The sequence below is a fragment of the Pleurodeles waltl genome, chromosome 4_2 (genome assembly GCF_031143425.1).
Source record: "Pleurodeles waltl isolate 20211129_DDA chromosome 4_2, aPleWal1.hap1.20221129, whole genome shotgun sequence".
Classification (NCBI taxonomy): Eukaryota; Metazoa; Chordata; class Amphibia; order Caudata; family Salamandridae; genus Pleurodeles; species Pleurodeles waltl.
In genome coordinates, this window is record NC_090443.1 from 533999063 (window position 1) to 534018527 (window position 19465).

General features: G+C 42.2%; 1 protein-coding gene across 1 annotated transcript in view; it reads left to right on the forward strand.

Annotated features, from left to right (window-relative positions):
- LOC138293064 (mucin-19-like) overlaps nucleotides 1–13990 on the forward strand; it is a 65485-nt gene extending 51495 nt beyond the window's left edge. The window contains exons 8-9 of the mRNA XM_069232060.1: nucleotides 3295–3361; nucleotides 3482–13990. Coding sequence (XP_069088161.1) covers nucleotides 3295–3361; nucleotides 3482–10813 — 7399 coding nt within the window. The 3' untranslated portion in view covers nucleotides 10814–13990. The remainder of the gene's footprint in view (nucleotides 1–3294; nucleotides 3362–3481) is intronic.
- The last annotated feature ends 5475 nt before the right edge of the window (nucleotides 13991–19465 follow it).

The following is a 19465-nucleotide window of genomic DNA, read 5'->3' on the forward strand; positions in this document are numbered from 1 at the left end:
AATGGCAACCTGCCCACCAAACCTTTTATAAGGCCCTAAATCTCTAGATCTACAACAAGTAATTATATCAATGTGAAGCATGATAAGTATGATAATAACAATAATATAAATATTTTACATTAAATTAGCTAAACTTAGCATGTTATGATTTCCCCTTCCTTTGGCTGAATATTATAAAAAAATCCTTTCCAGTTTGGTGGACACAGTAATCTGACTCAGGTTTCGGGTACTGGACAGAACACTATAGTCAAGTTTTATGGATGTGATATTGCTTACTTGGACTTTATGTAATGATATTGACTTCCAAAAATATTGTGCTAAACAAATACCCTGGCAAAAATATTAGTTAAATATATTACCTCTATACTTACCAATGTGTCTTTACCATGTGGATATTTTGGTTGACAATATTTTGCCTACGCCATTTGTGTATCACAACATTTAAGACTCAGTATTCTAATACCATACTCAAGCTTAAGCCACAGATGCAGAACATTATATTTGCTATGACTTTAGTCAGTGTAATGATCTAGACTAAAGCTCTAGATACAGAAGATTACAGTTCTTACATTACTGTTATGAGTTTTACTAGGGCAGGGAGTTTACATAAGACCTCTCAGTCAGGCATCATTTTCAGATTTTCTTAAGTGCTTCGGGACAGACTGACCAAATTATGTAAGTAGTAGTAGAGATTTAAGGAGTCTTACATTTGTTTGTAGTCCCACTCTTGGAGCACAAAGATAGTTAATTTGGGAAAAGGCTTGTAAGAAATACGGTTGTTGGTTGACTGGGTGTGAGCTCTGGTGAGGCAACAACCTCAATCCTTGTCAGGGTGAAGCACAAGCAAACCATTAATGAACCTGTCCTCAACCCTCGTATAGCTTGGCACAGAGCAGTCATGCTTAGCTCAGAGGCAATGTATGAAGTATTTGTGCAACACTTCAAAGAGTAACAAAGTGAAAACACATCACAGAAGGATTGCATACCAGTTTAGAAAAATAGAGTAATTTTTAATCAATAAAACAAGACCGAAACAACAAAATCCAATCAGTAAACCAGATATATTTAATTTTAAAGATGTTAGTAAAATAGCACCAAAAAGCACAAGCTATAACTGTGGGTATCTGGTCTTGCCAGGCTGGGACAAAGTCACATGCTCAGTCTGAGCACGATGGAGTGTGAGGTGGCTACAAGGACCCAGTTAGGCCCGCTGAACAAAGAATTTTCGGCCCTGATTTGCGGACCTCTTCAAGGATCTGCATCGAAGATGTGTTGTGCAGCTGAAGCGATGCATCGTTTTGAAGGTGTGGCGAGGCTTCAACGCAACATCCTGTGTTGCCGTTGAGGTTCCCGTTGATGAGGACTTGCGTTACGAAGTCCGGTGTCAAGGGTGTGTTGTGCAGCCGGGGCAATGCATCAGTTCTGAAGAGTTGCAAAGCTGCGATGCAGACTCCGGCATTGTCGTTGAGGCTGTCATAGATGAGGGTTGAGAGGGCCTGTGCAACAGCATTTTCAGAAGAGGCTGCTGAGGCGATGAGGGTCTTTGTGAAGGGTCCTATCCTCACAGCAGCAGCGATGTAGCAGTTCTGCTCAGGGCTGTGCCGTGCAGCAGGGGAGATGCACTGGTTTCACTAGATCCACAGAGGCTGGAAGAGCACCTTAGGTCCATTTCCAAGGTCCAGGACTGTGGTGGCACAATTTGGCAGGGTAGACTCATAGATGGCAGAGTCCAGGTGCTGGGTCCAAGTTTGTTGGAGCCGTGTGCACCTGAGGCTTTAGTCAGGAGGCCAGCCAACTAGCCATTGAAGTCACTGTTTGGTTCCTGGGTTCAATTGATCTAGGTTCAGTCCTTCTCACCCAGACCAGCAGGCGGCAGGTCAGCACAACAGGGCAGCCGTCCTTCAGAGCAGCAGTTGAGCTGAGTGGCAGTCCTTTCAGCTGCACGGCAGTCCTTCGTCCTGGCTGAGTATCTACAAGTCCAGAAGTCAACTGAAGAGTTGATGTCTGAGATCCAGTATTTATACCCATTTCTGCCTTTGAAGTGGGGGAGAAGCTTCTAGAAGTTTGAAGTCACCAAGCATCCTGCTTTCCCTGACCACGCTTCAGGCTAGCTATAGGGGTATGTAGCTCTTTTATGTGGAGGCAGGACACAGCCTATTCAAGTGCAAGTAGGGCTGAGCCCAGCTCCTCCCTGCCATCCTGCCAGTGATGACCCATCCAACATACCTAATCTCTCTATTGTGTTGGCTGTCGAGGAGGATTACAAAAAGCCCAACCGTCAAGCTACAATTAGTCTGTGACTGAGAGGCAGGTTACAGGCACTAAATGGCTAAGGCAGGAAAATGCCAACTTGCTAAAAATGGCATTTTCAATATTGTAATTTACAATCCGACTTTACCAAAAGTTAGGTTCTTTCATTGCAGTTCCAAAGACACCAGACATGATCTGGCTACTTGCTCCCATTTAGAAACTACAGCTTATTAAATGTACTAAGATAACTACAGTGATACCCTAATGGGGAGATAGGCCTTGCAGTACTGAAAAATGAACTTAAGAGATTTTTCCTACCAGGACATATACAACTTAAAAGTATATGTCCTACTTTTTAAATACACTGCACCCTGTCCTCTAGGCTGTCCAGGGCCAACCCTAGGGGTAATTTATGTATATTAAAAAGGAAGGTTTGGGCCTGGTTAAAGGTTTATTTTGCCAGGTCAAATTGGCAATTTAACAACTGCACACACAGGCTGCAATGGCAACCCTGAGACATTTTTAAAGGCTACTTAAGTGGGTGGCACAATATGTACTGCAGGTCCACTTGTAGCATTTAATTTACATGCCCTGGGTACATGTAGTTCCACTTTACTAGGGACGTATAAGTAATTTAAATATGTCAATTGGAAATATGCCATTGTTGCCATGTTTTAAGGAGTGAGCACATACACTTTACCACTGGTTAACATTGGTATAAGTGCAGAGGTCTAAGGTCAACAAAAACAAGATCAGCAAAAATGGGAGGGCAGGCAAAAACTTTGGAGGACGACTACCCTAAGGCTGACAGGTTTATGAAGACTAATTTATTTAATTAATTTTGATACTTGCCATGATTGTATTCTTCCAGGTGATTTGTGTCATGATCTGCCTAGAGTACTGAATTAGCTGGTTATGAACCAGGTTGCATCAACTATGAGTTTTTAAGATTTACTAAAGCTACTTATATCAATTTGATAAAAAGAGATCATGCCTATTAAATTAGTTGAACAGCCATGAGTGACATTTTTTTATGTGTTCCAGAGTTGTTTGCCCAGATGGATGCTTGACACATGATTTCAAAGTGTGGGGAACGGACTTCTACACTGAGGTAAGTCCCATGCATGCTCATATCTTTAATTCAGGATGAAATAAGAAAATACCAAGAGCAGATATTTGCAAAGGAAAAAAAGTGGATTTCAAACTCTATCTCTACTTCCCATCCTTCTAGGATTCTTCAATTTGTCAAGCAGCTATTCATGCAGGAATGCTCTCTAAGAGAGGTGGAAAAGTGAGAGTTGAGAAGAGGCCAGGACACACCACTTACCAAGGATCCAGCAGAAATGACGTTCACAGCCATGAATTTGGGGCTTCCATTGGATCCTTTGTGCTCACTGTACCTACTGATGTTAGCCTGGCAAGAAACATTCCAGGCATGAACATTCCTGGTATACACTTTCCTGGCTTTCAAATCCCAGGCATTGATATCCCTGATATTCCTATCCCTGGTATAGAAGTTGCTGGCAATTATATACCAGGTTTTCATATTCACAATCATGAAATTCCCATCGCTCGTATTCTTAACATGTATAAGCCAGGCATTCACACCAAAGGCAAAGACATCCATGTACAAAAAAGTCCCAACCCCATTGTCACAGCTGTTCATGTTCCCAGCGTTATAGCAACAGACTCTGAACATCCAACTATTAATAGACCTGGTACTTTAAATCATGAAATCCGTATTCATGAAACACACGCTCCTGGGTCTAAGGTCCCTGCAATTCATGTCCCTTCTCATCATGCTCCAGCTGTTAAAATTCCTAATCACCATGGTAAATATGTTTCAGGTGTGGAGATCCATCACATTCCTGTCTCTAGGCACCATGGTCAAGGTGTTGAGATCCACCCCAATTATGTCCCAAGTCACCATGTTCCTGGTGTTGAACTCATTGGTATTCATGTCCCTGGTAAACATGTTCCAAGTGTTGAGGTTAATGATATTCATGCCCATAGTCAACATGCTCAAGGCGTTGCCATCCATGGTAATCATGTCCCTAAAAAACATGTTTCAGGGATTGAGACCCAGACCATTCATGTCAATGGCCACCATGTTCCTAGTGTAGAGATCAGTGGCAAGAAACTCACTAGTCACCATGCACAAGCAGTTGAGACTTCTGGTCTCCATGTCACTGGTAAACATGTCACAGGTGCTGAAGTCAATAGTTTTCATATTCCTGGACACTATGGTCCAAGTGTTGAGATCCATGGTATTCATGTGAACAGTTCACATGTTCCAAATATTGAACGGCATGTTATTCATACCAAAGGTAAACATATTCCAAGTGCTGTGATCCCTGATGTTCATATTCCTAATCACAATGTTCGAGGTGTTGAGATCCACGGTGCTCATATATCTGGAAAACGTATTCCAAATGTTGAGATACATGGTATTCATACTAATGGTGCACATGTTCCAGGTGCTATGATTCCTGGTGTCCACATCCCAGGTCACCAAGTTTCAGGTCTTGACATTCATAGTACTCATATTTCTGGAAAACATATTCCAGGTGTTGAGATACCTAGTATTCATACTGGTGGTTCACATGTTGCAAGTGGTAAAATCCCTGGTGTTCACCCCTCAGGCCACCATGTTCCAGGTCTTGAAATTCATGGCACTCATATGTCTGGAAAACATATCCCAGGTGTTGAGATACATGGTATTCATAATAATGGTGCACATGTTCCAGGGGCAATGATACCTGGTGTCCACATCCCAGGTCACCAAGTTTCAGGTCTTGACATTCATAGTACTCATATTTCTGGAAAACATATTCCAGGTGTTGAGATACCTAGTATTCATACTGGTGGTTCACATGTTGCAAGTGGTAAAATCCCTGGTGTTCACACCTCAGGCCACCATGTTCCAGGTCTTGAAATTCATGGCACTCATATTTCTGGAAAACATATTCCAGGTATTGAGATACATGGTATTCATATTAATGGTTCACATGTTCAAGGCGCTATGATCCCTGGTGTTCACATCTCAGGCCACCATGTTCCAGGAGTTGAAATCCATCGTACTCATATGTCTGGAAAACATATCCCAGGTGTTGAGATACATGGTATTCATAATAATGGTGCACCTGTTCCAGGTGCTATGATCCCTGGTGTCCACATCCCAGGTCACCAAGTTTCAGGTCTTGACATTCATAGAACTCATATTTCTGGAAAACATATTCCAGGTGTTGAGATACCTAGTATCCATACTGGTGGTTCACATGTTGCAAGTGGTAAAATCCCTGGTGTTCACACCTCAGGCCACCATGTTCCAGGTCTTGAAATTCATGGCACTCATATGTCTGGAAAACATATCCCAGGTGTTGAGATACATGGTATTCATAATAATGGTGCACATGTTCCAGGTGCAATGATCCCTGGTGTCCACATCCCAGGTCACCAAGTTTCAGGTCTTAACATTCATAGTACTCATATTTCTGGAAAACATATTCCAGGTGTTGAGATACCTAGTATTCATACTGGTGGTTCACATGTTGCAGGTGGTAAAATCCCTGGTGTTCACACCTCAGGCCACCATGTTCCAGGCCTTGAAATTCATGGCACTCATATTTCTGGAAAACATATTCCAGGTATTGAGATACATGGTATTCATATTAATGGTTCACGTGTTCAAGGCGCTATGATCCCTGGTGTTCACATCTCAGGCCACCATGTTCCAGGAGTTGAAATCCATGGTACTCATATGTCTGGAAAACATATCCCAGGTGTTGAGATACATGGTATTCATAATAATGGTGCACATGTTCCAGGTGCAATGATCCCTGGTGTCCACATCCCAGGTCACCAAGTTTCAGGTCTTGACATTCATAGTACTCATATTTCTGGAAAACATATTCCAGGTGTTGAGATACCTAGTATTCATACTGGTGGTTCACATGTTGCAAGTGGTAAAATCCCTGGTGTTCACACATCAGGCCACCATGTTCCAGGTCTTGAAATTCATGGCACTCATATTTCTGGAAAACATATTCCAGGTATTGAGATACATGGTATTCATATTAATGGTTCACATGTTCAAGGCGCTATGATCCCTGGTGTTCACATCTCAGGCCACCATGTTCCAGGAGTTGAAATCCATCGTACGCATATGTCTGGAAAACATATCCCAGGTGTTGAGATACACGGTATTCATAATAATGGTGCACATGTTCCAGGTGCTATGATCCCTGGTGTCCATATCCCAAGTCACCAAGTTTCAGGTCTTGACATTCATAGTACTCATATTTCTGGAAAACATATTCCAGGTGTTGAGATACCTAGTATTCATACTGGTGGTTCACATGTTGCAAGTGGTAAAGTCCCTGGTGTTCACACCTCAGGCCACCATGTTCCAGGTCTTGAAATTCATGGCACTCATATTTCTGGAAAACATATTCCAGGTATTGAGATACATGGTATTCATAATAATGGTGCACATGTTCAAGGTGCAATGATCCCTGGTGTCCACATCCCAGGTCACCATGTTCCAGGAGTAGAAATCCATGGTGCTCATATGTCTGAAAAACATATCCCAGGTGTTGAGATACATGGTATTCATAATAATGGTGCACATGTTCCAGGTACTATGATCCCTGGTGTCCACATCCCAGGTCACCAAGTTTCAGGTCTTGACATTCATAGAACTCATATTTCTGGAAAACATATTCCAGGTGTTGAGATACCTATTATTCATACTGGTGGTCCACATGTTTCAAGTGGTAAAATCCCTGGTGTTCACACCTCAGGCCACCATGTTCCAGGTCTTGAAATTCATGGCACTCATATTTCTGGAAAACATATTCCAGGTGTTGAGATACATGGTATTCATATTAATGGTTCACATGTTCAAGGTGCAATGAACCCTGGTGTCCACATCCCAGGTCACCATGTTCCAGGAGTTGAAATCCATGGTACTCATATGTCTGGAAAACATATCCCAGGTGTTGAGATACATGGTATTCATAATAATGGTGCACATGTTCCAGGTACTATGATCCCTGGTGTCCACATCCCAGGTCACCAAGTTTCAGGTCTTGACATTCATAGAACTCATATTTCTGGAAAACATATTCCAGGTGTTGAGATACCTATTATTCATACTGGTGGTCCACATGTTTCAAGTGGTAAAATCCCTGGTGTTCACACCTCAGGCCACCATGTTCCAGGTCTTGAAATTCATGGCACTCATATTTCTGGAAAACATATTCCAGGTGTTGAGATACATGGTATTCATATTAATGGTTCACATGTTCAAGGTGCTATGATCCCTGGTGTTCACATCTCAGGCCACCATGTTCCAGGAGTTGGAATCCACGGTACTCATATGTCTGGAAAACATATCCCAGGTGTTGAGATACATGGTATCCATAATAATGGTGCACATGTTTCAGGTGCTATGATCCCTGGTGTCCACATCCCAGGTCACCAAGTTCCAGGTCTTGACATTCATAGTACTCATATTTCTGGAAAACATATTCCAGGTGTTGAGATACCTAGTATTCATACTGGTGGTTCACATGATGCAAGTGGTAAAGTCCCTGGTGTTCACACCTCAGGCCACCATGTTCCAGGTCTTGAAATTCATGGCACTCATATTTCTGAGAAACCTATTCCAGGTATTGAGATACATGGTATTCATAATAATGGTGCACATGTTCAAGGTGCAATGATCCCTGGTGTCCACATCCCAGGTCACCATGTTCCAGGAGTTGAAATCCATGGTACTCATATGTCTGGAAAACATATCCCAGGTGTTGAGATACATGGTATTCATAATAATGGTGCACATGTTCCAGGTGCTATGGTCTCTGGTGTCCACATCCCAGGTCACCAAGTTTCAGGTCTTGACATTCATAGTACTCATATTTCTGGAAAACATATTCCAGGTGTTGAGATACCTAGTATTCATACTGGTGGTTCACATGTTGCAAGTGGTAAAATCCCTGTTGTTCACACCTCAGGCCACCATGTTCCAGGTCTTGAAATTCATGGCACCCATATTTCTGGCAAACATATTCCAGGTGTTGAGATACATGGTATTCATATTAATGGTTCACATGTTCAAGGTGCTATGATCCCTGGTGTTCACATCTCAGGCCACCATGTTCCAGGAGTTGAAATCCATGGTACTCATTTGTCTGGAAAACATATCCCAGGTGTTGAGATACATGGTATTCATAATAATGGTACACATGTTCCAGGTGCTATGATCCCTGGTGTCCACATCCCAGGTCACCAAGTTTCAGGTCTTGACATTCATAGTACTCATATTTCTGGAAAACATATTCCAGGTGTTGAGATACCTAGTATTCATACTGGTGGTTCACATGTTGCAAGTGGTAAAGTCCCTGGTGTTCACACCTCAGGCCACCATGTTCCAGGTCTTGAAATTCATGGCACTCATATTTCTGGAAAACATATTCCAGGTATTGAGATACATGGTATTCATAATAATGGTGCACATGTTCAAGGTGCAGTGATCCCTGGGGTCCACATCCCAGGTCACCATGTTCCAGGAGTTGAAATCCATGGTACTCATATGTCTGGAAAACATATCCCAGGTGTTGAGATACATGGTATTCATAATAATGGTGCACATGTTCCAGGTGCTATGGTCTCTGGTGTCCACATCCCAGGTCACCAAGTTTCAGGTCTTGACATTCATAGTACTCATATTTCTGGAAAACATATTCCAGGTGTTGAGATACCTAGTATTCATACTGGTGGTTCACATGTTGCAAGTGGTAAAATCCCTGTTGATCACACCTCAGGCCACCATGTTCCAGGTCTTGAAATTCATGGCACCCATATTTCTGGCAAACATATTCCAGGTGTTGAGATACATGGTATTCATATTAATGGTTCACATGTTCAAGGTGCTATGATCCCTGGTGTTCACATCTCAGGCCACCATGTTCCAGGAGTTGAAATCCATGGTACTCATATGACTGGAAAACAGATCCCAGGTGTTGAGATACATGGTATTCATATTAATAGTTCAAATGTTCCAGGTGTTGTGATCCCTGGTGTTCACATTGCAGGTCACCAAGTTCCAGGAGTTGAAATCCATGGTACTCATATGTCTGGAAAACATATAAATGGTTCACATATGCCTAGAATTGAAAACAATGAAATCCATGTCCCGGGTAAGCATATTTTGATTGCAGAGATTGCTGGTAACCACATATCTGGTAAATATGTCCCAGGTGTTGAGATCCCTGGTGTTCACATTCTTGGCCACCATGTTCCTGGTGTTGAAATACATGGTATTCATATACCTGGTACACATATTCCGGGTGTTGAGGTACATGGTATTCATTTTAATAGTTCACATACTCCAGGTGCTGAGATCCCTGGTGTTCACATCACAGCTCACCAAGTTCCAGGTCTTAAGATCCATGGTACTCATATTTCTGGAAAACAGATCCCAGGTGTTGAGATACATGGTATTCATATTAATAGTTCAAATGTTCCAGGTGTTGTGATCCCTGGTGTTCACATTGCAGGTCACCAAGTTCCAGGTCTTGAAATCCAAGGTACTCATATTTCCGGAAAACACATTCCAGGTGATGAGATACATGGTATTCATATTAATGGTCCACATAATCCTAGTGCTGAGATCTCTGGTGTTCACATCCAAGGTTACCAAGTTCCAGGTCTTGAAATCCATGGTACTCATATATCTGGGAAACATATTCCAGGTGTTGAGATACCTGGTATTCATATTGATGGTTCACATGCGCCTGGTATTGAGAACAATGATATTAATTTCCCTGGTAAACATATTGCAATTGCAGAGATCCCAGGTAATCACATATCTGGTAAACATGTTCCAGGTGTTGAGATCCCTGGTGTTCGCATACTTGGCCACCATGTTCCAGGTGTTGAGATACATGGCATTCATAATATTAATGGTTCACATGTTCCAAGTGCTGAAATCACCAGTGTTCATGTCCCTGGTCACCAGGATTCAAGTCTTGAAATCCATGGCACTCGTGTATCTGGAAAACATTTTACAGGAGTTGAGATACAAGGTATTCATATTAATGGTTCACATGTTCTAAGCAATGAAATGCCTAGTGGTCCCATCCAAGGTCACCATATTCCAGGTGTTGAAATTCTTGGTACTCACGTATCTGGTACACATGTCCCAGGTGTTGCAATCCCCGGTGTTCATATAACTGATCACCAGGTTCCAAGTCTTGAAATCCATGGAACTCAAGTATCTGGAAAACATATAACTGGTGCAGAGATACGTGGTATTGAATTAAATAATTTGCATGTTTTAGGTGGCGAGATTGTGGGGGTTTCCGCCCATGGTCACCATGTTTCGGGTGTTGAAATTCCTACTATTGAAACACATGTCAACCATGTTCCAGGTGCTGAAATTCATGGTATTCATGTTAATGGAGCTGAGATTCATAGCACACATATCTCTGGTATCCATGTTCCAGGTACAAAAAACCAGGAGATTCATATATCTGGTAAGCAAGTTCCAGGGATATAGATATCCCTGATAGCAATGCACCTGATCATCATCTTCAAGGTATTGATATCCCAGAGATTTATATTTTTGGAAAACGTTTTAGTTGTAGAGATCAATGGTATTTATATTGCTGCTTATCATGTGTCAGGTGGTAATATCCTTGGTATTCATATAAATGAATTGCCTTGTTCCCAGTGCTGGGATCCAAGTATGTATTTCCTTGGATATAATGTTTCAGGTGTTGAAATCCCTTGTAGCAATAATATCTGGTAAGCATGTTTGAGGTTTTAAAACCTCTGGTATTATTAGATGTGGTCACCAGGTTTCAGGTGTTGAGATCCTGGTATTGATATTTTTGGGTCACCATGTCCCTGGACTTGAGGTCCATGCCAATCTTGTCCCTGGTAAACATATCCTGGGTGTTCAAATCCCTGGTATTGTTACTGCTGAGTCACATGTCCCAAGTATTGAGATTCATGGTGCTTCTATCTCTGCTAATCATGTTTCAGTTATAGAGATTTCTGATTTCCATATCGCTTGTCATTCTGTTCCAGGAGTCTATATCCCAGGTCGCCATGCCCCACCTGTTGAGATCCCTCATAATTATGTCACTGGTAATATTGTTGATGGTAGTGAGATGCCTATTGCCCATCTTTTTTCCAAAAGTCCTAAATGGTTAACTCTGTGCTAATAAGATCTCCAACAATGTTGTATCTAGTATTAAAATCCTTGAGCCACCTCCCCCAGGAGCTAAAACTCTTAGTGTTTGTATCCCTGACAGGCATACACTCAAGGGCATATTTCTAAATAAAGGGACTCAGTGCAGCTAGTCACCTTGCTGAGCTGCACCACGCGGAAAGGACAGGAATGTGCTGTATATAAACAAATACAGTGCATTCCTATCTTTGTCCATGCTCCGGTACAACTTTGGCTGCCTAGCGCCAACACAGGCACCGTTGTGCAAGGGTGCCTGTGTTATAAGGAGGATTGTTTTGTGCAGGAAGGTATGTGTGCTACACAATGCAGCACACATAGAAAGAGGGGTTAATGGGAAGAGATAAAGTTATTTCTCCTCGATTACGCCTCACCTGGAAAGGCATAGTATTTAGGTGCATTCCCACGTTAACCACTTTTGGTAAAACTGAAAATGTGTCCAAATCCATGGATGTTGTGTGGGAAAACCCACGCAACACTCATGAAATGCCTGTTTGGGGGAGTAATGCAACACAGTGATTTTCACTGCATTCCTTTACTCCTGATAAATTAAACCACTGAGGGCCACGAAAGGTGGCCTTGCATGGCTTCATCATTCACATTTTGAGCTTGCATTGCATTGCGCATGTACCACGTTGCATGATGCAAAAGCGAAATAACCCCATTTATGAATATATCCCCTAGTTTGTATATCCTGAGTTTCGATCCTTCACATTTACACCTCTGGTATTTCTCTGGTATTCATATCCACCATATGACACCATTGACAATCCCATCTCTAGTACTCTAGGAATGCAAATCTGTACTACAAATATCCCAGAGTGTTGACACTTATATCTCTTGTATTGGGATCTCAGCCATACATATTTCTGATAAATAAAACCTTGGTTCATGTATAAAGGATATTGAAATCACTATGTGCAAAAACTCCCTCTTCTAGTCTGATTTTCCAGACTACTCCAATATAAATCCTGCAAAGTTTGTTGGATCATCCAAAACATCAGAAACACCAAAAGCGTTTAGAAGCACATAATATTGTGTAGCTTGAATAAAGTTTGAGGCCACCAAACATCATAAGTGATACCTGAATCCTTTAATCTTAGAATGCTGCTTAACCACACAAAACATATGTTCATAGATTTTTGGATAAAATATTTATTATCATATTTTGGCTTCACAACATTTAGTTCTTGCAGGCACTGATTTAAAAATAGTTGTGTAAAGTTGCCACATTGTTAGTTCTGAATCTCTCAGGTTTTTTTCTGTGAAAGACAAAAAGGCTGAAAATGAGGGCCCGCTCTGCACCTGGATCTTTCCTGTAGCTGCACAGGTCTGTAAGCAAGAGCCACATTGTTACGGCGAAATTTTTCTCCTCGAGTAATACTTGGGTCACAAGGCAGAATTTCTCGAGTCAGAGAACTGAGATGACGAAATGGCTTCCAATGTGTTCCCACGATGTGAGGAACAGTAGGGAAATCCAAGGGCGCCCCTAGACTACATCATCACCTCTCTTGATTCAGGAAGTCCCCTACTGAGAGTTTCAAGATCTAGCATAAACAAGGAGACTGATGCCACAGAAACAAATTTGTGGAGCTTAATGTCCTAATCTATCCCTTTATGAAAAGAATGTCTGGCTGCAGGGATTGGGCAAATTAGTGACTACACTTTAGCGGGCCAATATTTGAACTTTGTACTTCTACATAAGGTACAAAATTCTCCAAAGTTGCTTGACGTTGCAGTCACCCGTGAGCAGTATGTTGTAGACATTTTTCATTGTACTGTGGGTATTGCAAAAAATACACTTTGGCTTAGTACGTCCACATTTATCATCAGCAAAGGATTTCTGTGAGATGACTGTGCTACCCGACTTGAAAGTAAACACAAAGAAACAATACCACGTCTGTTAATTGAGCGTTTCTACAGATATATTATGAATACAGGGTCACATCATGTTCAAGCTTTTTAAAATGATGAAATATCTGTCGATTTAGAAACCATATATTTTTTGTAACCTTTTTTCTTTGCATGCTTTCAACTTCAAGCGAATATCAGTACTTTTGCAGATGTTTTTAATGCAATGCTCTTATTTTTAGAACTGGTGAATGTGAATCAACAAGATGCTGGCAATAAGGCGCATGAAGATTGATTCAAGTGACCACTGGTTGATTTCAGATATATTAATTTCATGTTACCATGTTAACATTTTACAGTTGATTGTTGTGAAGTGAGATGGCATGTCACCTACCCCATCACTAAAAGTCACGTATCGTGGAAGGGAAGAGGTATAATGCGACTCATAAAGATTTAATTTCAATTGTCTGTTGTTTAACACTGTAAATATGTGTGCCTAGCCATACAGCTTGATAATCTATTTTAGGGATTCCCCTCATAGGTGGGAGGCTCCAATTTCAAACTGACTCTTTTATAGATGAACGCCTCAGTGTGCTTCTGTAAACTGTTATTAAAATCTTTTGAGAACTTCAAGACTTGTGAGCTTTGTTCCTAATTTACGTGAGTACTTCGGATCCTGAAATATTCTGGGCAACTTTCTTCAAAAGGTTTCCGACTGGGGACAATTATTCATTATGTATCGTGAAACTTTTGATTTTCATTTTCTAACACTACTGGGTCTCCCCCATTTGCTTTGTTTACCTTGACTCTATCTGCGTACTCTGTCTTCTTCTCATTCTTGCTCTCAAACTTTGGCTTTAAGCTGTCAGTTGTAGCACATAACGCATAGCGTGTCCTCCTGCTACTTTAATTCCTCATATACAAACATCTTGCTTTCCCAAAAGGTAATGAGAAGTAGTTGCTCTTCTGCATATGAAATGCTAAATCTCTTTCTAGTCTGCTCTTCATGTAACGCCTTTTCAGTATTCTCCCTCTGCTTGCCACAGAGAGTACGGTCTCTACGGAGTCTGAGTGTTGTTGTCACAAAAACATGTCAACACAATGAAACTATTGAAAAACATTTATTCCAGTAAAGTCATCATCAACACTTATCAGATAACTCATGTCCAACTGACAGATCACTCTATCCCAACTGTCATGGACCACTGGACTGTTAGAGAACAATGACAGAAGGTACCAAAAAGAGTGAAGAAAGGAGGGGAAATAGTGAAGAGAACAAGGGAGCAGAGCATTAAAGAAGGTTGGAAAAGGAAAGGGAAAATTAGCAAATAATAGTTGACAATATAGATGACTATTTACAGAATGCAAGGCATCTCCTCCTCTTAGAAGGTCACTCATTTAAACTTCAAATGTCATATTTCCCATGTTATGTTCCATGTTAAATTACATAATCCCCATGCTCCCTTGGCATCTTCCTGATTCTCACAGGCGTTTGCTTGACATCAAAATTAGGTAACAGAGGTTTAAGCTGTACCAAGGCATGGTGCATTGAGCACGGGAACCCTTACTAGTCTGTCCATGCATCACATTTTTCATTATCCTTATCAACCACATTGCACTTCACCCTGAGGCTCCTTAGAGGTTTTGTAACCATGCTATTGTAGCAGCAGTTACTTGTAACCACACCATCAATTGTGGATGCTATGTATATATCAACGAACACAACAAAGTGTGTCAGGTAAGCAGGAGCTGCAGCAGATTACATCTAGTGTATTCACTTGTAAGTTGCATACACATTCTGCAAATTGGAAAGTCAAAATTGGATAACTGTACATACAGTTCTTTTTATTGTGTATGAAGCAAATTGTCTAATCAGTTTCAATCTTGTGTGGTAGTACAATTGTTCAAATTAACAGTCTGCCTAGCCAGTATAGTAATGGGATCCAAACAGAACATCAACAGCACAGGTTGTTAGCAATAGTACTGGTGGTGTTTTTTTATAAAGTAATTAGCAGTAACAATTATCCTCCGATTTGGTTGACTTCAGCTACAGCGTACAGGTATTTCTTCAAAAGCACTTCTTCATGGCTGTAAGGAATAATGCCAAAAATAGACCAAAGAAGGGAGTAGAAAGAAAGACTAGAGTAGATGGTTAGGGGCATAAAGGTTGGCCCTCAAACTGGCGACACTGTAAGTGCCATGTAATTAAATAAGAAACAAAGAAAGTAGTGCCATGGTGCAATCGCAAATGCTATGTGGAGCTGTCAAAAGTTGAAAAAAAGGACAGTGGAACTATGGGTAGGAATAGTAAGAGAAATACATACAACACCACCAAATATTATATCAGTGATGTCACAGTAGAGTATGATAACCAAAATGGTGTCATTAGGCTTGTGGGGCTAAATTTCAAACGTGAAAAGTGGGAGAAGGTAAAACAAGACACAGTCCGTAATAAACAGTGAGGAATGGTTAAAGTCCACTGTGCAATCCCAAAGCTGAGGGTGAGGGAGTGATAGTGTGTCATAAGTGCGAGTAGGAAGGCAATATTAGCATAATGATGTAGCGTATCCATGTATGCCTTTACTCTCAGGTCTAGTGTTTTGGCATGAACTAAATCTCTCACACAAAACACAAGAATGTTCACCCTAAAAATACAAACAGTAATGTTAGGACCTTTCCTATCCCATAATAAGACGGTTATTTCAGGGGGACCACAGGGCTCCTCGCTTAATACTTAGATGCCACTCCTTGATTTTGTTGATCACCTCTTTAGCACTGAAGCTACATCCTTTGCAGATGACACACAGCTGATCTTGTCATTGGATAAAGCTTCCATTGGCTTGGAGAACAATTTTAAAAACTGCGTAATTGAAGTCATTCGGTGCATGCAACTGAAGCACTTAATATGCAACAGCGATAAAACTGAGATTATGCTGCTCGGGAAGTCCCATTCCTTCGATCGTGCCTTATGGTGGCCACATTTAACGCCCCACCACCAGCTACAGTCAAGGTTGTAAAAAACCTTGGAGTAAAATAAAACGCTTCTTTGTCCTTCCGCCCACAAGCGCTTGCAGTGGCGGAAATGTGTTTTAGTCTAATAAGGTCACTAAAAAAGCTCTTTGACTACCTTCCACTAATGGCAAGAAATACAGTGGCCTTTTCTTTATTAGCATCCAGATTAGACAACTGCAATACTTTGTATGCAAGTTCATCAAAACAAACTATTCAGAAACTACAGGTGGTACAACACCCTGCTGCAAGATTGGTATTGAAACTCCCCCGACGATCTTCTCTGACAGCAGCTCTGGAAGCTCTACACTAGCTGATGGTGCATAAAACATTCCTCTTTAAAATTATTTTACTAACTTTCAGAACTTATAGAGCATTAGGGCCAAATTATCTAATTTCCAGATTCACCCACTACACGACGTCATGGACGCTGAGGTCATCATATGTCGCAATCTCCTTAAACCTTCTTTGTTTAGGCTGAAAACATAGAGTAGAAAATCCTTTGCAGCCCTTGGTACAAACGCTTGGAACTATCTACCCAGGCACTTGAGACTCATTGAATCAGAAGCCATTTTTAGAAAGCAGCTAAAGACCTGGGGCCAGATGTAGCAAAATTCTGGATTGCGACTCGCAAATTGCGAGTCAGACCGACCTGCAATTTGCGACTCGCAATCCAGAATGTAGGATGGTGTCCCTGACACCATCTGCGACTCGCAAGGGGGTCGCAAAGGCCCACCTTATTAATGTTAATGAGGTGGGTCGCAATTTGCGACCCCCTTGCGAGTGGCGGCACTCACAGGGATGGTGGCCTGCTGGAGACAGCAGACCACCATGTCTGTGACTGCTTGTAAATAAAGCAGTTTTTTTTTGTAATGCAGCCCGTTTTCCTTAAAGGAAAATGAGATGCATTACAAAATAAAAAAATGAAACGTTTTTGTTTCATTTTTTTGAGAGCAGGCAGTGGTCCATAGAACCACTTCCTGCTCTGAAATTTTTCTTTCCATGACATTCACAAAGGGGAAGGGGTCCCATTGGGACCCCTTCTCTTTTGCAAATGGGTTCCCACCAGTGTGACACTGGTGGTAACTGCGATTGCTTTGTGACCGCATTCCCAAAGCAATACAGCATCGCGCTGCGACTCGCAATTAGGAAGGGGAACACCCCTTCCTAATTGCGACTCGCAGTCCCATTTTGCGAGTCGGTAACCAGGTTACCGACTCGCAAAACGGGGATTGGGCATCGCGATGTGCTTTTTGCACGTCGCAAACAGTGAACTTTGCTGTTTGCGACGTGCTAAAAGTTTGGCACATCTGGCCCCTGGTTCTTTAAGATCCCCAATGCATTGTGTTACTCAATCATTCTCTGACTTACAACCCTCACAGTTCACTGTGTGCTATGTATTCAAACTTACTTCCACTCAGCACCAGGATGCTCCTTTGGGAGTGGCAGTGCGCTTTAGAAGTACATCATTCAATCCCGGAGACCAACTTAAGTTTCAAATGGCTTTATTACAGACTGTTAGAAATAGGGTCTCTAGTTGGCAGTGGTTTGCACCCCATCCAAGTAGGGACCCTTACTCTAGTCAGGTCAAGCGAGTCACACACCTAAGATAACCCCAGCTCACCATCTTGGTAGCTTGGCTTAAGCAGTTAGGCTTATCTCACAGGCAATGTGTGAAGTATTTTTGCACACACACACACACACAGCAACACAGTGAAAACACCACAAAAGTACTCCACTCCAGATAAAATAGCTAAAATGTATCTGAGTAAAGAAAGACCAAAACAACAAAAATCCAACATACACAAGTAAAGATACAAATTTTCAAAGATTAAATCTCAGTATAGCACTTAGAAACACAATAGCTCTAACTGGGGCTATCACAATGTTCTGACGGAGTCTCTTCCAACAGTCTGCCACACTCACGAGGGAGTGCGGGTCGGTTATGGAGGTGCATTGACCCTGGGGATAGTACCTTGAAAAATGATGAGGAAACAAAGACAATGCATGGAGTGCGGCATCAGTTCATTACTGCTAGGCAGGTGGAGGTGAGGTGTCAGTTCCTTACGGTTGCAGAGGAGGTGATACGGCGTCAGTGGTGAGGCGTTGGTTCCTTACAACAAGGCAGGGTAGATGAACCCAGTGGGTCAAGATGCAAGGCGTCGACTTTACGGTGTCCATGTCACACCACTGGGCCAGAGGTGCTGCAGAGGAGTCAGAGTCGTCAGTGACTTGGCACTCGAGACTCACACTGTGGCAGAACTTTGGAGGCGCTGTGACGGCGTCAGACCTCAGTTGCACTCAGTGGGGACCATGGCTCTGGTTCAGGCAGCGGCGAGAAGTCAGACAGCAGCGTGGGTTCCGAAGTCGCTCTGCAGTCGATGTGCGTGGTTTCTTCATGGTAGTGCCAGAGCTCACATCGAAGGGCCCAGGAGCTGGTTTTGGCACCTCTTGGCAAGTCAGGACTTTCAACAAGAGAGCCCAGGCACTGGTAGACAAAGTATTTGATGGCCCTGAGACTTCATAACAGGAGGCGAGCTCAGTGCAAGCCCTTGGAGGACCTTGCAAAGCAGGATGTAGAAATCCAAGTCCATTCCTTTCACTCCCAAGACAGAAGCAGCAAGTAATAGGCCAGCAAAGCAACAAGCAGAGTTGTAGTCCCTCCTACAGCATCCAGCTCTTCTTCGTGGTAGAATGTCCTCAGTCCAGAAGTGTTCTAATTGTGTGGTGTTAGACGTCTAGAAATTATACCCATTTCTGTCTTTGAAGTAGGAAAACTTCAAAAAGAAGACTTTGTAGTGCACAAGACCTTGCCTTTCCCTGCCCTGGCCCTGGACACATTCCAGGGGGCAAGGCATTGCTTTGTGTGAGGACAGGCACAGCCCTATTCAAGTGCAAGTATCAGCTCCTCCCCATCTCTCTAGTTCAGGAAGGCCCATCAGGCTGGTGATGGGCCATCAGGATATGCAGGGAACACCCCAGCTCCCTTTGTGTGACTGTCTTGAGTGAATGCACAAATCACACAACTGTCATCCTGACCCACACATGAGTTCAGCAGACAGGCGGAGGCACAGAATGGTTAAGCAAGAAAATACCAAA